General features: G+C 45.8%; 1 protein-coding gene across 1 annotated transcript in view; it reads right to left on the bottom strand.

Moving 5' to 3' along the window:
• The window catches only part of plcl5 (phospholipase C like 5), a gene marked incomplete in the record, with an annotated part of 66,556 nt that overhangs the window by 15,521 nt on the left and 28,535 nt on the right, over positions 1 to 22,500 (bottom strand). The window contains 2 exon segments of the mRNA XM_030342296.1: positions 1,060 to 1,263; positions 7,858 to 10,341. Of these exon segments, the coding sequence (XP_030198156.1) occupies positions 1,060 to 1,263; positions 7,858 to 10,341 (2,688 nt within the window).

Genomic DNA, 22,500 nt, shown 5'->3' with positions numbered 1-22,500 from the left:
GCCCAGGAGAGACCGGATTGTTCTGTTCCTCATTATGTGATACATTCCATTTATTCCATAGAGGCCTGTGATTCGTTGAGGGTGTACCACTCATATGATTATTAATAAGACCAAAGGCACGAGCAAAACAGACCCAGCCTAGGTGTGTCACTCATTACATTGGCGTGTGTGTGTGTGTGGGTGGTGTGTTTACAAATTGTCTTTCTCATTTGTAAAGCGATAGTCTTATTTTCTTATTCTTTGAGAAACAAGTCCTTTTGTACAGCACTTTTTGGTAGAAGCTCCCTCGATGCTTACCCTGCCTTTCTGGTTCCAATAGAGCTGCTCTGCTTTTCTGTCAAACTTAGCCATGCAGCACTTGATTTTCAATGCATACCGTTTCCATTTCATGCTTTGATTGTTCTCCTTCACGCTTGTTCTGAATTGCTTCAGACTAAAACTAAGACTATTGAATAATAAAACAATACAGTCAATGTCCATGGAAGGAGAAGGGGAGGCAGGGATATAAGTATGTTGCTCTAGGATGCCTGCAGGTAGGGTTGCAGACATTAGTTACCTCTTACCCATTAAAGATGAAGAAAGTCCTATGCAAATGAAAAATAATGCATTAACTACCAACCCCTTCTTTTGGCGAATTCCAACCTGCATGACATGTCCCAATATAAAGGCTTAAAATCAGTACCTGGGATGACCACATTCATGACAGTGGCAACTTTTTAAATAATATTAAATCAATCCATATGCTCGCGACTTGGCAATTACATGGTACACAATGGAAGCATGCCTCGCGCCTGCGTTATCCTTGACTTCTAAAGGGGACACATTATACCACCAGATGTGTGTGTGATTAGCCATTACAAGCCGTTTTGAAAATGTGCAGCTTCTGACATCACAGGGGAGTGTCCACCTAGATGTATGACGGAGGGATGAGCCACGCTGGCTACAGTCCACGGGGTAGGCTGGTGGACTGATCTATCCAGCACACATCTAGGTGGACAGGCCTCAGCTGACATCCTGTACACAGTACATGTACGGCGGAGTTGAAGAGGGGCACTCTACCATGTCGTAGGCGGTGAGCACTTTGCGCAGCAGCTCGGGCACAGGGCCCTGGGCCTCCATGGCGGGGTAGGTCTCACTGAGGTCCACGGTCAGCTGCAGCACGCGCTCGCTGTTCATCAGCCACGTGGACACGGTCAGGATGCACTGCTTCATGTTGGCCGCTGGCGTCAGCCCGCACAGCTCCTTGAAGGACACCAGGGCATTCTGGGAGAAGGGTGGAGGAGCATGATTAACATGATGCATTGTGGGTATTAAGGTGTGTGCTTGGAATTAGAATATAGATATTTCATGATGGAAGAAATTATTAAAACATTGCAATGTAAACAATATAATTCTAATTAATATTACAGCTGCTGATAATGACAATTCAGGGAGGGATCATTTATTAATTATTTTTTCATTCTGCCCACTGTGTTGAGCCTTTTACCAAGGTCAGTGATATGGTTTTGCAGGGATTCAGATCATAGGATTGCCTTCGGTCACTGAGTTAATATTGTATTTAAACCAAAATTATAAAATAACGCTGTCTTTCTTTGGAAATTTTAACTGAGGAATTTCTTCCGCTAAAATAAAAAAAAGACATGGTCTCGGATAATGGACCAGCATTTGATTGGTCATGGTCTTGAACCGGTCTTGCCCCCTACTCTGTCCTAATTCAGAATCGCTCAGTCGCGGCCCCCTTAAAGTCTTGGACGGGACTCTGACTTGATATGCTCCGGTCTTGGTCTTGACCCGGTTTGGATGGTCTCGACTACGACACTGTGGTTCCCATCAAGACAGACCCAGTTCGTCAAAGTAACTCCATGTATATGAGATGGCATTAAAGAAGTGCATACTCATCTCGTCTATGCGCATCTCAAACGCCATCAATGAGAAATCAAGTGCACTTATTGCACTTGGGGCACTATACACTATTCAGAGCCAAGAGAGTGCTTGTCTTTGTAAGAGAGAAAAGCCAGTACTTCCTGTGACATCATTCAATTCAATCAACTATCTAAGGCTGACCACAGGAAACCAGCCTCCAACCACAGCTCTGACAGCACTAATGGACGGATCAACCACACCCAACCCCTCAATTTCCCTCTCCCTCCTTGGTCTTTACCTCACCATTTATTACTGCTTAACTACTTAGTCACCGAGCACACTCTTTTTACAATTCAGATACATGTCATTATGGGTGAGGCATGTTGCTCTAGGGTCCCCACATGTGGTTTGGGGACACTGGGGGGGAGCGAACACGATACCTTTTGTCTGGGAGTCGAACCTACGCTAACCACTGGACTATCCTTCTATGCCCACTCGCTTACTGCAGCATTATGTCGTAGTAATCTCATTCTGATCCCCAGTGGCCATCCATCCATCCAGCCCTCTGGACCCAAACCAGACCGGGCTGAAGGACTGAGTGAAATGACTGAAAGACCAGGCTAAACTGCCCTGCCAGCAGGCAGGTTCAAGCCCCACGCCGCTCCATCTAATTGAGGAGGAGCAGGACGAGACAGAGAGATATTATCTAACAACAGAGTGGGGAAAGAAACCAGGAGGGAGACAGCGAGCGGGTGCTAGAAATGAGGGACGCAGATGACTCAATAAAGCATGGCGTGTGGAGTGTGAAAAAAGGCTGAAAAAAACAAGGACATTTGTGTTTTCCCGGATAGGGGGAAGGGGGAGTTCATTAGGGAATCTGTCCACACGTTGAGCTCTTTAAGCAGTATTAGAAAGAGGAGGTGGTTCCGTCATTGGGGGCCCGACCTTCCTTGAATCAGGGGGGGGGATAGCTGGCATCTGTATGCACAGCCTGAGCTACTCTCTCCCTCTCTATCTAAAAACTCTCTGGGGCCCAAAGGCAAAGATACTGAAAATTAAAAAAAACTCTCACTGGTAGAAGAACAGCAGAGAAGAACAAACCAGTATTAACATATAGCATTAATCCAATGCTGGATAATGAGTTCCGGTGTGTGTGTGTGCGTGTGTGTGTGTGTGGGGGGGGGGGGGGGGGGGGGGGGTCTGTGAGACGTAGCAACGTGTATTGATGTATAAGCATTTATTATGTTTGCGTTATGATGTGTGTGTGAGCACACATCTGCTTGTGTTGCGAGTGTATTAATGCATGCATGTCTGTGTGTTTGTGTCTGTGTGGGTGGGTTTGGGTGTGGGTGTTACTCTGGTGTGTGTGTGTGTGTGTGTGTGTGTGTGTGTGGGTGTGTGTGTGGGTGTGGGTGTGGGTGTGGGTGTGGGTGTGGATGTCTGTGTGTTTGTGTGCAAGCGCACTTGTTTGTGTTGCGAGCACATAAATACATGCATGTGTGTGTGTGTGTGTGTGTGTGTGTGTGTGTGTGTGTGTGTGTGTGTGTGTGGGTGTGTGGGTGTGTGTGTGTCTGTGCGTGTCGCGGATTGGGTAATTTGCATGCTTCAGTGGTGGAAAAGGCCAACAAGTAGCTTGTGTTTTTAATTGCGTTAGCCCAAGCCCAGTCCACTTCACTACTTCATTCGCCCACTTCCTAACCCATGTTCCCTGAATGAGGCTATGTGTGCGTGTTATGCTGCAGCTTGCTTACCTTTTCTTGTGTCTCTTTCTATTTGTGTCATTATTTCCCTCCATCCCTCCCTGTCTTTGATTCTTTCATTCCTTGCCTCCTCCCTTTCTTTATTTTTGTGTTTCGTATCTGGTAATGCATAGTGGTGGAGGTGTTGAAGATGCATGAAGTGCCACTCTCGCTCTCATATCCTCTTTTATTCTCTCTCTCCCCCTCCATCCCTTATTTAGCCATTCAGCGAAAGTCAAAGCGGTGCAAAGTCAATGTTCGACAGTCCCTTGATATATCATCCAGTCTAAAGCCTGACCGATACATTGGTTGACCGATTTCATCAGCCGATATTGGCCCACAGCTAAACGTTGTTTTTTTTTAAACGTTTTACTACACATGTAATGTTGTAGTTTTGTTTTTTGAATTTAATTCCAATCAAACATGTGTGTAACAAATTAAACCGTTTCAGACAAAACAACAACGGCAACCAATGTCTGCATCGTGACTGCCCTGTTTCGAAATTTAACATGGCGCATCTATTATATCGTTTCGGGAGAACTATAGTCAATATATCAATATGTTTTTGATTTCTTTACTGGCACACAGAAATGGTGAATGGTTGCAAATGTGGCTACTTGGGTCGCAGTCCTGAGCCCTGACGAATATGGAATAATGGCCGACATATTTATATTTTCAATATCGATATCGGCCATTTTTTACGCCCTAATATAGGTATTGGCATCGGCACCTAAAATCCAGTATCGGTCAGGCTCCCATCTGGCCTATATACTACTGGATGAGCTCTGATTCTGACTCCCTCTCTCTTTGGTCTATTTTTTGCTTATCTCTCCGAGTGGTTCTGAATGGGGTTTGGTGTGAGTCACAGGCTGAGTTTTGTTCACAGGAAGGGGGTAGACAGACGCTTCTTGACAAGGAGAGACGCCTTGGTGGACGCTTCTGACTCGTGTCTCGTCTCTGCTCTTGCCTCAGATGTCAGCTGCAGCTCTGCACCCACTCTTCTCTTGATAATGAGTCGATTTAGAAAGGCCCCACGCTTCTCATCCTATTGATCTGTACACTTGCTTTGTCTCGCACTCTCTTTCCCCCTCTCTCTTGTCCTTCTTAATTTATCTTTCTCTGTCAACCCACACATAAGTGAAAAAATTAACGTCAATATGCTGCAGGAACAATTAGTAAAGGGAGAACGTTGATGTAAGCATCAGAGAGCGCAGGCATTTCATAAAGTGTCGCAGAAATGGAGGCCATTTGCTCCAAAGGACCATATGTGGCCAGCGATTCAGAGGATTCAAAGGATTCAGACCCCTGAATAGGATGAAATATTATTTAGATGACTTAAATATATTGGACAACCGTGAAATGATTGTGTAGCCTGTGCTAGTAGCAGATAGCACATTACACTGTGGCTACGACCTGAATATGGAACTCGTTACATCGTACTTTGTGATAGATTAAGTGTCAAGAGGACCATCAATTAATTTTGACCTACATGTACGAAAGGGCACGGATACTCCTCCGAGAATAGTTGTAGCTGCCAGTGAGTCTTAAAATGATTCCGTTGGCAAGTCCATCATTGGCTGACGGCATTTTTTGCAGCCTGTGTAAAGCTCAGAACTAAACTAACTAAATAAGCAGGCTGTGAAAATGCCTGTTCCAATTCATAGCCAATCTATGCTGTGAGAATGCAGGATTTAGCAGAAATTGTATCCGTAGAATGTAGCAGATTTTAAATCGCATTAGTTGCCGGAAGTCTAGTTAATCTAGAGGGATATCTGCAGGCTGCAACTGTTCATAACAAAAAAAGACCAATTCAATTATTGAACACAGGGATTATGAGATTCAAGTGTCACTGTGGATCTGCACTGTGGAATTACTTGTGTGTTCTGTCAGTCTTCAGCAATCATATTCTTATAGTCGTCTGGCCTAAACTATGAGGGGATGTATTTTCCTTTATTTGATAGAATCTATGGTACTTCCAAGCAGATGAAGAAATTGCACTGCATTTTTTGCAAGCTCTTTAAAAAGAATTCTGGTGCTCAGTTCATTGAAGTGCAATGACAGATAATTGAGTTGCTAGCCACAGTGACAGTATTGTGGTGCTGGCAGTTCTTGTGAACTATAAAGCATTGTGACGAACATACAGCGTCCAATCGCATCATTTCAACTACCAGATGGCTGCCTGCCCCCAGCCCTCCTACGGTCCTCCTCACAACTTGTACTTATATCATGAATTCTGCACTTTTTACGTAGTATAAACTCCCACAAATACCAAAATAGCTAGAAAACAAGAAATGGGTGTTAACATAGAGGAAGCCAACGCAACAACCATGAGAATACTTAATGTGGTCATCATACTGTACGTCTAAAGACCAGGATGACACATTCTCTCTAACACACACACACACACACACACACACACACACACACACACACACACACACACACACACACACACACACACACACACACACACACACACACACACACACACACACACACATCCATCTATCTATATATATAAATCTTCCTTCTAGTAGCGCAGGGGGGAAATTAATAACAAGTGATAATATCAAGTGCTCCTCACTCCTAATACAAGTCCAACTAGATGGATATTCTATTTTGGACACGGAAAGACAAGACAAGAGTCTGCCCGTCTAAATCAGACCTCTGATGATATGAGGCCTGTGTGGCGTCTAGAATGGCATAGCCTGGTTGACCTTATCTTATAGCCAGTGCGCCTAGTAAACGGTGGGCTAACCATAATGGCCTTTAACCGTTCACAAGCAAGGCAAACACCAGCTTTCCCCGGCCCCAGTTTTATAAGATTCCACTCAGTACCTGGAAACCGCACTTCTCTCCCTTCTGCTAATTGTGCCAAGTTAATGATTACACTATGCGTATGGTCTAATCATTGCCCTTAATTGTGCAATGTTGTGACTTTAGTGCCCCACTTATCTAGAAAATATTAATAGAGACCACTTAAGAGAGAGCACAACACAACCCAGAGCAGGGATTTGTTATCGTTAATGCCGCAAAAATGAAAAAAAGAGTCTGATTAATATTTAAAATGTTCCCCTTGGTTTTTAATGCTCCAAATACTATGGGGAATTGTTTGGGTGACTTTATGTTGTTGACAATTTAAGGATGTTGTGAAATCTTCTCTGGAACACAACACATGGAATTATTTCCAGTCAAATAAGTCTGTAGACTAGCGTTAGTGTCAGAAATGTGCCCCAGGCGCCACTTATTTGATGATGATGTAACCGGGGTTGAAAACATTAGTATTTACCAAAGTCATCACTTCAAATGAATTGCAGGGAAAGTGCAGACTTTAACCTTTCTAGTATTTTAGTTAGGTTTGAATGATTACTTTTACATTTAAAAATGTGTCACGGTTGGATTTAATGAAATGCCTAAATTATGGGAGTGCAACGGTGTGTGTTGAATAAATGAAGACTCTGATAACCTCAGCGATTGTGGGGCTGATTGATCGCTGTTCAGTAAAGAACATAAAGTTGCAGGCTGCAGTTAATTTGTCAGATTTCCAATACGAAGAACGTTACTGCGGTAAGGAAGAGAATGGTGAGCAGAGAGCAGCCTCGTAGTTAGATCCCCCTGCTTTCGCTTGGGCAAATGCTATAGGTGGTAATGCTAAGTGATTGACAAATCTGCCACCGTCATGGACGCGCATTCATCTTAATTATAGGAGCACTACCAACATGCTGAGCCGTTTATGGCACACCATCCAAATTCCTGGCTTACGGGAAAGGGGCAAAGCAGGTGGGGACTAAACCTAAACAACTAACTAACTGGCTTCAGCAAACACTTTTTAACCAGATTAGATTGTGCAAGGAGATAATCTTAAGGCTTGAGCGTGTTTATAGCGTCTGATAGTGTTTACAGCCATATTCAGCAGTTGAAGAAATTACTTTAAATAGGGTGACATGGCTATGATTTATGCAATTTATTGTCTTATTTGTTTATTTTGTGCGATATTACATTTTCAGTAGAAGTTTTTTAACAAAGATATACAATAGTATAAATAATAAAGTCTCCCATGTGTAGGCAGACACTTATGTTATTGTAATAAAGGTAAAAATACAAAAAGTCTGGCCCGGAAAAACGTGACCGAAAAACTGTGACCGAACAACCGTGATCCAAAATACTGTTTTTCCCTTGAATCATTGTACCACAACTCAATAAAAAATCCTATTTGTGATAAACTAATAATTGTTGTTTCAAAAGGATCCATTACCTGCACGTTCTCCCTCAGGTCCGTGGCTTCCCGGAGAGGCTGGGTGGAGGCTCTGAAGAGCTCATCTACGACCTTGATGCCCGTAGTCTTGGTGGATGTGTACTCCCGGGTCTTACGCCCCTTCCTCACAGATAGTCCCCTCTTATGGGCCTTGCCTCCTCCCCGTCTATTGGTGATAGCAATGTGAACAAACAAGGTGGTGTTGGCCAGAAACTCCCCAGTCAGAGACTGCAGGGGCACATGTCTGTAGCCGGGCTGCAGGCACTCGAAAGGGATGGTGTACTGACCGATGAACTCGTCTCCGATGTAGTCGTCGTCCAGCACCACGAAGCGGAGTGCGGCCAGTTCAGGTAAATTAATCTGAAACTCGAAGCTCTCGTCAAAAACGGGGTTGTCTCCGTTCTGGGACACGGTTTTCGTTCTCTGCTCGGCACAGTCGGCGGGGATGCCGTGGATCTCGGCGTAGATGTAAGGCTCCACCACATCGCCCTTGGCAGCGGAGCCACGGGGCTTGGGCAGGTTCTGCCCGCTGATGACCTTTATGTGGAGAAGCTGGGCAGACACCCCCGGGAGGGAGTCTCGGGCGTTTGCACTGAAGTAGGACACCTCCTCCCTCATGATGGCTGGCCGCAGCACATAGCCGCAGTTCCCGTTCTGTCTGAACCAGCCCAGGTTCAGGTCCATCATCAGTCCGGGGGTCTGGTAGTTCATGGCCACAATCTGGCAGCCACATTTCCAGAAGTCCTGGGGGTTTATGTTACTCGCATCGATCCGCATGGGTGTGGGGTATATCCTGGAGAGAAAGCGCTTGTTATAGCAGACAAAATCCTCTGGGAATTCATTGGCAAACCTGTTTGCGTCCACCTCGTTGAAAGAGCATATTTCCCAGTATTTCTGTTCTTTCTTGGATATGTCAAAGTCCCTGAACTGAACTGACTTACAGAGGGAAACAAGGTCAGACAGCTCCCGACAGAGCCTGAGTCTCCTGCCCAAGCCATTTAGCTGGTCCTTCTCATTGGCTCCTAACCTCCGTGACATCTCTAGACCCTCCTCCTCATCCGTCACATCCCCTTCGGTCTCAGTACAGCTGGGGGGTAGCCTTTTACCCTTGATGAGGATTTTCCCTCTGAGTTGTTCTGGGGAGGGCAGGTAAATCTCCTCTTTGTTGGGAAGGTCTACGTACAGCTTGTCTCCGAGGATCTTCTTCATGTGCTGGGCAATGACCCTCTGCTGGTGGATGCAACAGTGTGTCACCAAGCAAAGAATTAGCGGATACTCTGAGCTCTCGAAAGCATACTGGTTTATGATGTCGAGCACCTTAGAGAAAGCCAGCTGAGAGGCGACAGAGCTCCCCACGTACACCACTGGTTCGTTATCTGGTCCGTCCCATACGATGACCTCCAGGCTACGGCAGCCCATCCGCAGTGCTCGGATGTAGCTGCTTATGTCTGACGAGCCCCAGAAGTGGTCTTCGAGAAGGGACGCGTTGTGTGAAGAGTTGATGTAGTAATGGGATAAAGGTTGGGTCATGTCTTGGCACACACGCTTGTGCTGGGGATCAAAGATGTGGCACTCGGAGGAAAGGAGGTAGTGAGTGAAACCGTCGATGGAGAGGTAACCTCGCTCCCTGCCTTCAGCGGATGGCTCAAACTTCTGAACAATTTCCCTGCACATGTCTTCATTAACGCCCTCCACTCCCTGCTCCACCTCCACAAACAGCATTAAGTCCTTACTGTCCAAATACTCCTTATTACTGGAGAACTGCACCAGCAAGAAAAAAATCTCTGGACGCGTGCACAGCTCACAATAGGCCTCCACAAATGTGTCCATGTTAATATCTTCTCCATATTGGTCTTTAGCCTTCTGGAGCTCCTTAAACTTGAGTTCTATCCTGGACTCTTTCATGCCTGGGTTGAGGCCTTTTATGATCTGGGTGGCACGGAACAGGTCTATGTATCCATCCTTCTCCATATCCGCGAGCTCAAACACAGATCCTATCCAGGACGTTCGCAGGCTAGGCTGGCTTTGTTCCACCATATCAACAGGGTGCCTGCCATACGACACCAAATATCTCAGCCCCATCACCCACGTACTGACAACGTCCGCAGTGCTGCCCACTAGGTCTAGGGACTCATAGTTATCTCCGTAGATTATAGAGAAAGCACACTCATCAGGGAACTGATCCGAAAGACCATTGCTGCGCAACACCGGTGTCTTCTTCCCAAGGCGCACCTCTTTGATGCTCTTGATCTCCAGTTTGGCCTTATCTGAATCTTTCTTGGAGGGCTCCCAGCGCAGCCAATGCATGTCAGGGTCCAACAGGAAGTAGCGGTTGTACATGCGCGAATTGGAGCGCACTTTCTTCATCTCGCAGCCCTCCATCATGAAGGCCATGCAGGCGGCCGTGCTGCTTATCTTGCGGTCATTGGGCATGGAGCTGAAGGAGACGGTCTTCTTCCTTACTTGCCTCTGCTTGGAGCCATCCTGAAAACAGAATTAGGGGTGGGGTAGGGAGACAAAATAAAAGTATTTTAATAACTGACTTTAAACTGTACAAAGAATATACTCTACAAATGCAATACACAATCACCAGATAATGTAAAACGATATCTCTGTCCTAAACACCTTAAATCCACCTTAAATCCATCTCCAAAAGGCTAAGAAAAATATATTCGCTCTCTCCTCATTTGGTGCCAAATGCATGAATTTCTGAATTCTGTACAATCCAGTTCTATATTAGGCGCCTTTCAACACACAGTGGTTATGTTCCGGTTTATGAACATTCTTGTTTTTCAGTTAGTCCTCTGTCAGTCCAAAGTGGAGCTCCTCTTTATTGAGCAACAACACATTCTGAATGACCCCACGCAATGATTTAGGTGACACAGCAATATTTCCTGTAAACACCCCCCTTCTATTCAAACTTATTATTCATTACTTGTTAAACCAAAGCAACATGTTTTCACTCAAGACAATAGTCCTATAACCCATGCCATATATTTTGGGATATTTGATTATTTGACTTTATAATCCTGTCAAAAACCAAATGCCACATTGGTTTGGCTTTGTTCTCAATAGTTGTTTATAAGTTCAAAGTTAAGGCCTTGCTTCACATTACCCAATTATTCCACGTAAATGTCTCCAAGGCTTAAACATTTGTATTGACCTATTTAAAAAAACAACTGTTAATTGAATGAATGACAAATTCATGAAACAAGCATCATGTCAGAAAGAAATAGGATCTCTTATGGAAATCTATTCATGAAACATCATGTCACACATCATGCCACTGTAACTTGAAGTGTGTGTCGAACATATGTTGGAAGGGTGGTTTTCATCTGAAATAGGAGGAACCAATCTTGATGTTGGACTGACCGTCTCAGTCCTTGAATGCTTTCACTCCAGTGCAGAGATCAAGTGAAATCTCTGTGCCAAACTTGAACAGTGTGTAGTTGTAGGTACACGTGTTCGCCTGACCTATTAGACAACGCCCATCTATGCAGGCCCTGATTATTCTCCTTCAGGGCGTGGTTCCTGAAAACCCCCTTTTTCGGGTCATCCATCTTGCAGCTTATGGCCAGGGGGAGATGCCACATGACCACTCATCAAGATTAACGAGCACCACTTGCCACCAAGCTCAGAAATGACACAATCATCTGTCTCCCTTTGTGCCCTTGTTTGACGACCTCTCTCTCTCCTATTTGACTAGAGCCAACAATCCAATAGTTGTCAGACAAATGCTGGTGCTGCTTTTGACAACCTTTGGCACCCGTAATATATTTTTGTTTGGGGATTCTCAAACATGTTCTTGAAGGTTTATCCTCTCGGGGGGTGGTTGTGCTCTGGTCTAGAGGTGCAGGGGACCACCCAGGTGAACAGGTCACCACGACCAAGCAATGAAATACAAGTAGTCGACTGAACCGTAATAATGGTTGTAAGTATCACCAGGGGCACATACTAAGGGACCACAGGCGATACAAGAGCTGTAATCATTCCCAAAAGTCTATGTTCTCCCCTCTCAGAGAAATATTTGGTTTTTGCATGCCATGCAATTGTTTGAGAAGTTGCCATGGATCCTGTGTAAACTGTAAAAACATAAGCCCACTCCGAGCCCAGAAGAATATGTTCTGTTGGTTCAGCTGGAACATGAACGTTATCCTGTGACTCTTGCAACAGTTAATTCAGGGCAAGAAAAATAACGTGTCAACCACATCAGACTCGGCTGAGAGGACTGCTGGACCAAAGCCCATGCGTCATGGCTAATTTTATGTGGGCTGGCTGCTGTTGTTCTGCAGCCAATCAACACTCCCCGTGTATCCCAAAATACCGACCAGCCCGCACCAGCACCATCAGAATCATTGCCCCCTACACAATCCACCCCACTTCTCCCCCCCTTCCCCCCTCCCAGTGATGACTCTTAGTCATCAGGAGGCTCAGGATTGTGTAGCCTGGGGCTTAAAGAGCTCTTGTATCGCATGTGTTGTGTGGGTGCTGCCGTACATCACGTAGGATGTACGGCAGAGGAATTCTGTGGCACAAAGAAAGCAGCTTGTTTGGGAGGCGGAAGGGAGGACAGAGAAGGAAGGGATCTGGTCAACATGATTGTTTCCAGGCCCTCCAGGGGGAAGTGCAGTTACCACCAAGAGGTCAGAGGGTGCGAAGGGTAACCGTGTGTTTCATTAGCAGGTGGTCGTAATTAGCTGGCAATCTCGTACGGACATCAAACTGTTGCCAGAGATCTGGACCCTTAATCAAAAACAAGCGGCACTGTTGCCCAGAGTAGGTCACATTCCAGGAGGATGATCATTGATCGTTCTTTTTTTACGACGGGACTTGAAAGCTGGCATTGATTCAGTCATGTGGTGCCGATAGGAAGGATGTGTTGCAGTAATAGGCCCAACTCTTCCACCAGTGCTGATATGGTTTTCGTCAACTTATTGTCACACTCTCATCTTTTTGTTTCTTATCATTGTTTCTTGTTCCTGATCATTTCGATGGCCTCATTCCTTTCTGCTGGGATGGCACCAATGACCCCATTAGTGGCATCGTAGCATCCCAGGCGGGTACCAGAGGCCTGGAGATGGAGGGATGAAGCAGATGGACAGACAGGGGGCTGCAACAGGTCCACTAACGGCCTGTGAAAGACATGGGCAGGTCACACTAACCCGGTCCCTGTCAATGCGCTGACACCATGGCAGTGCCTGCCAATGACATTCCAACATGGAGACGGAGCATCACACTGAATCTAGGTGACACGGTCCATCAAATGTGTAAATTGGTACGAAAACAATATTGAATGACATAATGTATTTATCCTTCACCGTCTGATGAACTTCACACAAACACTTCAGTTGTCAGCAGTAACCCCAAATATGTATATTGATATATGTTATTTTTTTTAAAGCAAACTGTCTTCTGTATGGAAGCCATTTAGTAGGAAGGATGGAAAGATGGGCAACATAGCAAAAAGAAGGGTTCAAAGTTCACACTCTGCGGGTTAATGGGCTTGTTGGGCCACCCCACCCCAGGGCCTGGCCATCTCTTCCTGTGGGACTGCGAAAAAGAGCTTCATTCAACTGAAAAAAAAAATAGAAAACCCCTCACACCCGCAACCCCCACGACCGCTCGCCTGAGTCACTCACTAAACCGCACGCTCCCCAGCCTCATAGATACTGTTGTGGTGGTAATACTGTTCTCCAAGGAGGGAAGGAAGCCAGGCGCGGCTTTGGGGAGTCTTGCCCAAAGAGCTGGAATAGGATCAGTGGGGTATTGTGGAATCGCTGAATGAGCCGGTGGTGCGGGAGATATGGGGAGGAGAGGGAGGGGGAGGAGGTGGAAGGAGAGGGGGGGGGGATCAAGGCACGGAGCAGAACAAAGCCAGGGCTTGATGACATTCTCTCTTCTCACACACACACACACACACACACAGAAGATTGAATGGTGTGTGTTTGTAGATGTGTGTGTTTATGGATCTGTGAGTGTTTGTGTGTGTACGTGTGTGTTAGAGAGATTTTGACTGTGCGTTTGAGAGAGTGTGAGTGTGTTTGTGAGTGTGTGTGTGTGTGTGTGTGTGTGTGTGTGTGTGTGTGTGTGTGTGTGTGTGTGTGTGTGTGTGTGTGTGTGTGTGTGTGTGTGTGTGTGTGTGTGTGTGTGTGTGTGTGTGTGTGAATACTCAGTCATGGCTGACTACATTACCATAAAAGCCAAAACAAACATATTTTCCGAAAGCGCTGGAAACTCAAGCGCTTTAACGCAGTGCTGCTGCGTCTACATCTCAACAAGCCATTCAGCGTCTCATCAAGAACAAACAGCCTATTTACACCAAAACAAGTCAAGTGAGATGAAATGGTTTTTTTTGGTTTCTATGTACACATTTTTATTGAAGAAACTCCCACACACAAACACACACGCAAACTACTCGGGCATCAGCCATAGCGAGCCAAAGAGTGGTCTTCCTGCCCGGGAGGACCTCACAGCTCAGTGGGTTGTGATTGGCTGGACACGAGGCCAGACTCCAGCAGGCCCCCCGTGGGCTGCGACGCCACTCCTCCCCGCGTTGGGAGCTCGTTAGGTGGACTGACATCTGAATCCCCCTGCTGCTTCTGCTGGAGCTCCAGGCTCACTTCACTCACAATCATGCAACAGGTTGCTGCAGCACTGTTGCCATATATAATGTATCCGTCATATATAATCTGGTAGGCCTGGTACAATACAGTCTCAGCTATAGTACAATACAGTATAATAAAGTATAGTACGAGATAGTCAAAACGTTTTCTTGCTATCATGGTTTGACTCATATTTAAAGGGTCGTGAACAGTGTGTTATGATTAATAACATCAAGTCTGCCTCTTGCAAAATTGGAACAGGATCCCCCAAGGAACTGTGCTGGGTCCCATCCTTTTTAGTTTGCATATCAACGACTTTTCAGAAACATGCCCCAGGTATAGGTCTTCAGATTTATGTTTGTGATGCAGTTGTCCATGTATCCGGCAAAACCTGTGATGCTTTTGCAGATAAGCTAACCAAAAAATTAGAAAAAGTATCAGCTTTGCCTAATGCCTCCTGTTTGACCCTCAACACTAAGAAAACAAAATCGATCTGTTTTTCCATTAAAAAGCAACCTGCAACAGATTCCTTTAATGTTGTAATTAAAGATGAGCTCATTAAACAAGTAACAGAGGTGAAGTGTTTATGGATGATTTGAGATTCTCAGTTAAATTTTAATAGTAACGAAAAGATTTGTAAAAAGTTTAAGGCTAACCTTAGGTGTTTCAAGATGCTAAAAAATTGCTTGTTATTTGAAATGTGCCTTGCTGTTCTTAAACTCAAACTCGACACTTTCACATCTGTCATATGGTTTAACAACCTGGTCCCGGGCCAAGAGGAGTCCCTCTACAATCATTGCCACATCTTAAGTAAATACGACATTTGAGTTTTGTAAACTTCATTGATTTCCACTATGTAAAGCTTGTGTTAAAATGTTTAAATGGACTTGATCCTCAGCCTCTCTCTAAATACATTAAGAGACTACAGAGCTACAGCAGATCCACAAGAGTAAGTCCTCGAACTTGCTACCTGATCACTTGAAATTAGCTACCAAATCCTGGTTTGTTCAGCAACAAACTTGTACTCAGTGTCTGTAGCTACTACTAATGTGTTTTATTGTATCTTGTTGTACTTAGTTTATCCTCCTTTTTCCTTGTGCTTTATTGTATATCGCTGTACTGTTACTTATTTTTTTACCTCATTGTTTTAATCTCTTTTTTCCACAAAAGCCCTTCTAGAGACGGGTGTTGCAAATTAGCATTCGCAATAAGCACGATGATACTTGCATTGGATAGCTGTTCTCAGTTTGTCTATGTACACTATATCTTTCCCTATCAAATAAACCATAAATAAGTAAATAGTATTGCACAATACACTATTGTACGATAATGTTATATACTGTAGGTCAATATAGTAAAGTACAATACTATATTGTATATTGTATACTATATGTGTATGGAATACAGTATACACTATAGTACAATACAGTATAGTACAGTACATTTCAGTGCAGTTGAACAATAATTAAGTATTAACTTACTAATCGTACAGTAAATAAAACACTGTATCGTACAAACAAATATAGCCCAGTTTACTGTAAAGTAAAGTAGAGTATAGTCGGGAGTAAGGCAGAGATGTGAAATGATCAACTGCCGATCAGAAGGTGGAGGAGGAAGAGAGAGTGAGAAGGAGTGAAGGAGAAGATGAGGTTAATTAATGTGCGTTATAAGGCAAACCAAAAGGACCTATAGGAGGTGTGAAGGAAACATACAAAGGAGAATAACAATGTACGATGAGAGGAGTCAGGGAGACGAAGAACAGAATAAGAGAAACAAAAAGGAGAAAAGGAGCAGCTGACGACTGGCTGCCGCCTGTCAATGTTCAGGACGATGCAATAATGAAAGGAATCCATCAGCGCTGCCAATGCTGGAGAGAAATGTGGCTTCCATCGATTTGCTGGGCTTATCCTATTCTCTGGCTGTCACATTAGTGACTACAATACACTTACCATTGTCAGTTCACCACCACTTATTAACATCCAATCCCCTCACTGCTCCCCCTGGCCAGTGTGGAGTGGAGAGTGGAGCACATTATTATATTTGTGTGTGTGTGTGTGTGTGTGTGTGTGTGTGTGTGTGTGTGTGTGTGTGTGTGTGTGTGTGTGTGTGTGTGTGTGTGTGTGTGTGTGTGTGTGTGTGTGTGTGTTGGTTGGTTTGTGTGTTTGTGTGTCTCTCTGTTCTCAAACCAACCTGTGGTTCCCAACAACCTCCTGTGGGCATCTTCCTTGAGCACGATGCACCGATTCCCTTCATTGCGCCTTAATGACACCTGAATCTAAATCAGCCGCTTGCTCTGGATTAAAAGCATGCTACGCAGTGTTGTGAATGAGGTATCGCCCGTTTTGATTCGCTTTGGATTCTTGAGGTCATGATTTGATTCAAACGTATCCTTATAAAGTAATTCAGTTCCGGATTCAGTACAACCCTGATTTTAGGAGCAACTCTGATCCTCTGTCCCCTAAGAAAGGGCATCCACCACCGACATCCTATCAGGGTGTTTACAGAGCACGGTGACCCTGAGAGGAAGACAATGGTCCTGCACACACACACACACACACACACACACACACACACACACACACACACACACACACACACACACACACACACACACACACACACACACACACACACACACACACAAACACCTAATGTGTCTCTGTGTGCCTGCATGCGTGTAAAGGTGTGTTTGAGTGTCTGTGTGTGTGTGTGTGTGTGTGTGTGTGTGTGTGTGTGTGTGTGTCTGTGTGTGTGTGTGTGTGTGTGTGTGTTGGTTGGTTTGTGTGTTTGTGTGTCTCTCTGTTCTCAAACCAACCTGTGCATGTGTGCTCTCCAATGTGAAATGCAGATATCCAGGTGGTCCATTGTGTGTGTGTGTGTGTGTGTGTGTGTGTGTGTGTGTGTGTGTGTGTGTGTGTGTGTGTGTGTGTGTGTGTGTGTGTGTGTGTGTGTGTGTGTGTGTGTGTGTGTGTGTGTGTGTGTGTGTGTGTGTGTGTGTGTGTCTGTGTATGTGTGTGTGTGTGTGTGTGTGTCTGTGTATGTGTGTGTGTGTGTGTGGCCTTGATAATCAATTCCCATTTTGCTGATATGTCTCCTTTGTACCACAGACAATAAGGTGGAAAAGATTGTTATTAAGGCACGCTGCCTCACTCTGAAACCCACCCACTACTCCCCCACCCCTCCCCGACTCCCTAATGATTATTGTAAGGGTGGACCCCGGGCTGGGCAAAGACTCAATATTATTGTTTATTACACAGGTTTTATTAATACTCAGTTCTGATTGGCCAATCACTGCATTCAGCGATCTGTGATTTGTTCAATAACCAACCATTTCAACGCTATTTCAAAACAACCATTTATTGTTGATGCTTGAGGTAGTAAATTATGGTATGGGTACTAAAACTAATTATAGTCACATACCGTTTTTTAAACGTCCATATGTGATGAGCTTTAATCAGACTGTGGACCATGTTCTATCTTAGTTGCTAAGCACATCATGCTTTATATATAATTCGATATTTGGTCAAATTCCCCATAATGATCGTGATAATAAATTGTTATTCTATCTCTCCCCCGCCCTAGGTGATCAACCAGAGGAAGGCAGCAGTGTGAACAGGAAGAAGGTTGGAAATCGTGGAGGCGTTCCAGGTATGTCGGATGTAATACAGAGGCTGCTGTTAGGGGCTCCATTGATTCTGGCGGGCCATCGTGGGGGGAGGTACGGTCGATACGTACAGAGGTTCGACACGGCAGGGCTCGGCCGGGGAGTTGACTGAGGTCGTAAATCAAAAAATCACCCATAACCTGAATCTAAATCCACTGAGATGTTACGTGCACACGCAGACACACACACACACACACACACACACACACACACACACACACACACACACACACACACACAAACACGTGCGTGCACTCAAAACTCATATGAAGACCACTCTCACTCACACAGACACAGATACACACACACACACATGCACAAACACAACTACAGAGGCATACAGAAACGCCGACAACACCCACACACCAAACCTATCTCTCCCATGCGTAAGATAGTACATGCCATTTCTCTTTGGTTGTTTGCTCTGCCGTCCTCCACACCTCCAGATCTCCCTATGGGGCCAATTATCTCAAGCAGACCCTCATCCCCAAGGCCCCTTTAGGTGGCCATGGATGTGCACCACAAACATGCATTGATGTGCATCACATATTTAACACTTGATTTGTCCCTACGTTATGTGCGCTCTCTTGTGTGCAGTGTCAGTGTGTGTGTGTGTGTGTGTGTGTGTGTGTGTGTGTGTGTGTGTGTGTGTGTGTGTGTGTGTGTGTGTGTGTGTCATCGTGGGAGGAGCAACGACACATCTTTCTTTCGTTTTTTGCTCCAGGGTTAAGTGGCCCGTTTCTCCGTTGACCCCGCCACTCTGCGACTATAGCAGGGGGCGGCGCCCCTGCAGCCTCTTAAGCCCCTCCCCTTCGGCTCCCTACATGTTTGCATGATAAAGGCCGCTGTAATTATCATTGATTTATATATATCGCTTCTACTAAAAAGCGCAGGTAGAGTGAGAGCGAGGGATAGAGATAGAGAGCGGCGAGAGTGAGTCACGGTCCCCTGCATGCAGCTGTAATCATTGTCCTTGTCTCTCCAGTCCAGTTCACCTCTGCACCTGTCCACTCAACACCCCCTCAGGCCTCCCCTCGCTCACTCTCCCTGATTGTCTGCCCGGGCGCAGCACGCATCCATAAAGCTGCAGAAAAGCTGAATTTGAGTAATGATGGTGTAATCCTCGGGATGACACAGAACAAGAGAGGGAGAGCGGGAGAGAAAGGGCAGGAAGGAGAGAGACAGAGAGACAAGAGAGAACGAGAGCGAGAGAGAGCTAAAGGGAGAAAGAGAGACCTTGAGTCAAGCCTGAGGGCAGTTGGTTAAGTTCTGTACTGCTCTGCTCTCCTTTTTCTTAAGGAAGGGTATTTGAAGGTTATAATAACCTAGCTCGGTCTTACGTTCATGATTTGCCTGCGTACCTCGATGTGTGTGTGTGCGCGCGCATGCGTGCGTGCATGTGTGAGTGTGTGCGTTTGTCTGTGTAAGAGAATGTATGTGTGATTTGGCAATCCATTAATCTAATGTATTTGTTCATTATTGACACAGCAGGGACAGGCCAGGAGGAGCATGCATAGCCTAAAGACAAAATCTGATTGTGTGTGTGTGTGTGTGTGTGTGTGTGTGTGTGTGTGTGTGTGTGTGTGTGTGTGTGTGTGTGTGTGTGTGTGTGTGTGTGTGTGTGTGTGTGTGTGTGTGTGTGTGTGTGTGTGCGTGTGGGGGGGTCTGTGTGTGGGTCTGTGTGCGTGTGTGAAGGCGATGCTGCCACACGTGATCTTCATACCTCTGGGCACATCTAGGGATTGTGGTGGGAGGTCTTAAAGATATTAAAAAACGTTGGGACCCAAACCCCTTTGGGGCAGGCTATACATAAAATAGCATTTTTGTCTCTCATTCCTGGCTTCACTATCATTCGACATCCTCTAGGTGTGTGTGTGTGTGTGTGTGTGTGTGTGTGTGTGTGTGTGTGTGTGTGTGTGTGTGTGTGTGTGTGTGTGTGTGTGTGTGTGTGTGTGTGTGTGTGTGTGTGTCTGTGTGTGTGTGTGTGTGTGGGTGAGTGTTTGTTTGCTCATTTGAGTGTGTTTGCCAGGATCTATGGAAAAGAGGAGGGCTAGGCTGAATTAACATCTCTCTCTCTCTCTCTCTCTCTCTCTCTCTCTCTCTCTCTCTCTCTCTCTCTCTCTCTCTCTCTCTCTCTCTCTCTCTCTCTCTCTCTCTTCCTCTCTCCCTCTCTCTCTCTCTCTCTCTCTCTTCCTCTCTCTCTCTCTCTCTCTCTCTCTCTCTCTCTCTCTCTCTCTCTCTCTCTCTCTCTCTCTCTCTCTCTCTCTCTCTCTCTCATTTGTTCTCCATTACCGGCTCTGGTGCCCTCCAACACGTAACCTTAGCCGTCCCTCTTTTGTTTTATTGCAACCCTGCTTTAATTCCATTTCCTCGCTTCCCCTCATTGTCTTGCCTTTACCCTTCCCTTCCACCCCCCCCCCCCCCCCCCCCCCCCCCCTCTCTCTCTCTCTCCCCCTCTTTCCTATTGCCGCTCGCCCTGGCAGCGGTGATGAAGACATGAGATTGATACGGGTAAAACAATTAAAGGCCAGACCAGCGGTGGCGGCATGGCCCCCCCCCCCCCCCACCCGCGCGGGAGGTTGGCGGGTGGGGGGGAGGCGGGTGGGAAATGATCCATCACTGCCTCGGTATCATCCGACACAGGCAGCTGTTCTCCAGCCGCTCACAATGAATTGTCTGCTAGCTAGGGGCTTGGGGGAGGGGGGAGAGGGGGCAGTGGGGGGGGGGGAGATAGAAAGAATGGGGGAGGAGGTGGGTGGGATGACGGCGGAGATGGCTCTGCGGAGGAATGTTGCCTGGGTACAAAAAGAAACACTAAACTAAGAAAACACACACATACACACACAGGCGTGCGCACACAAGCATGTGTGTGCTGGCTGACGCGTGGCTGCACACGAGCGACTGGAAGGGGCGGGTGGGCATGACGGCACACGCTCACGCACACACAGTGTGTACGGGGAGACAGACAGACAGACGTACGGACCCGCACCCACACACAAAACAGTACAAGGAAGGCTGACTTTGTGCGGGATGTAAATTTGTAAACACACTGTGGGAGAGGACAGTGTCGCCTCTCTGATAACTGCAACTATTTTTAACAACACCCAATGTTGTTGTTTTTTAAGCATCTTATATTTGTGGTACTTTCATTTGCTTTGCTCCTCTAGGTTGCATGCTCGTTGTACAACCACCTAATTACTGTATATTATGTAAGATAACCCTACTCGTAGCCATATTATATCAACTGTATTTTGTGTGATTGTCCCTTTCCTTACCATATACCTGATCTGTTATGTTGCATTACCTTACCTCATCTTAACTTAATACATTACCTTAACCTACTTTAGACCAGATCTGTTCCGTTATATTCATTTCCTTTCAATACCATATACATGATATGTTCTGTTGCATTACCTTCCCTCATCTTAACTTAATAACATAGCTTAACTTACTTTACACCAGAGATCTGTGGCACTACATTACGTGGTGTTATCTAATCTTCAACGATAGCCTGACGCCACTGTGTGCCCGTGCACCTCAGTGTCGGAGCGTTGAAGTGTCTTGTTTATCAGCAGCCCACAGAGGCTGGGGAAGAATGAGAGTCCGCGATTAACAGCAAATGTCACCCCCCTTCCCTCTTCCCCTGTCCCCAACCCCCCTGCGCTGTCCCCGCCCATCCCTTACCAAACCTTGGCATTTAGCCTCTCACTGTAAGATACAGCGATTCATGGGAAATTACTTCTGATGTTAAACGATTAAAACGCAGCTATGGAGAAAAGCCGTGAGATTCGAATCCGACCGATAAGAACAAGGTCGCTCTAATGAGACCCCGGGACGAAAACATCAGGCAAACAGCAAAGGCCAGTCGCTTCCATGCACCAAACAGATGTGTGCGCGAACACACACACACATGGACACAGAGGCACATGGACACACACACACACACACACACACACACACACACACAGACACAGACACACACACACACACACACACACACACACACACACACAACACACACACACACACACACACACACACACACACACACACACACACACACACACACACACACACACACACAAAGACACACACAGAACGCAGCTAGGATAGCATTAAGCCCTGAGCGCCGTTGAGTCTATATGAAACACAATAGCGTAACTCATAACTTCCCCAGACTTTGAGATTATTGGTCTGCCTCCCATGTTTCTCGGTAAAGGAATCTCCTACCCTGGCTTCATTCATCATTCATTTCCACGGTGAACCACAACTGTCTGCATGAATATTAAAGAGACCGGCAAATTACAAACGGCAACAGCTCAGAATCCGCATGAAGGGTTGGGATAATTCTTCCCTGTGCCGTGACTCAGGGAGGAA

Source organism: Gadus morhua, chromosome 2 (assembly GCF_902167405.1).
Source record: "Gadus morhua chromosome 2, gadMor3.0, whole genome shotgun sequence".
In the NCBI taxonomy this organism is placed as follows: Eukaryota; Metazoa; Chordata; class Actinopteri; order Gadiformes; family Gadidae; genus Gadus; species Gadus morhua.
Note: the sequence above shows the minus strand (reverse complement) of the source record. Positions and strands in the feature narration are given on the sequence as shown.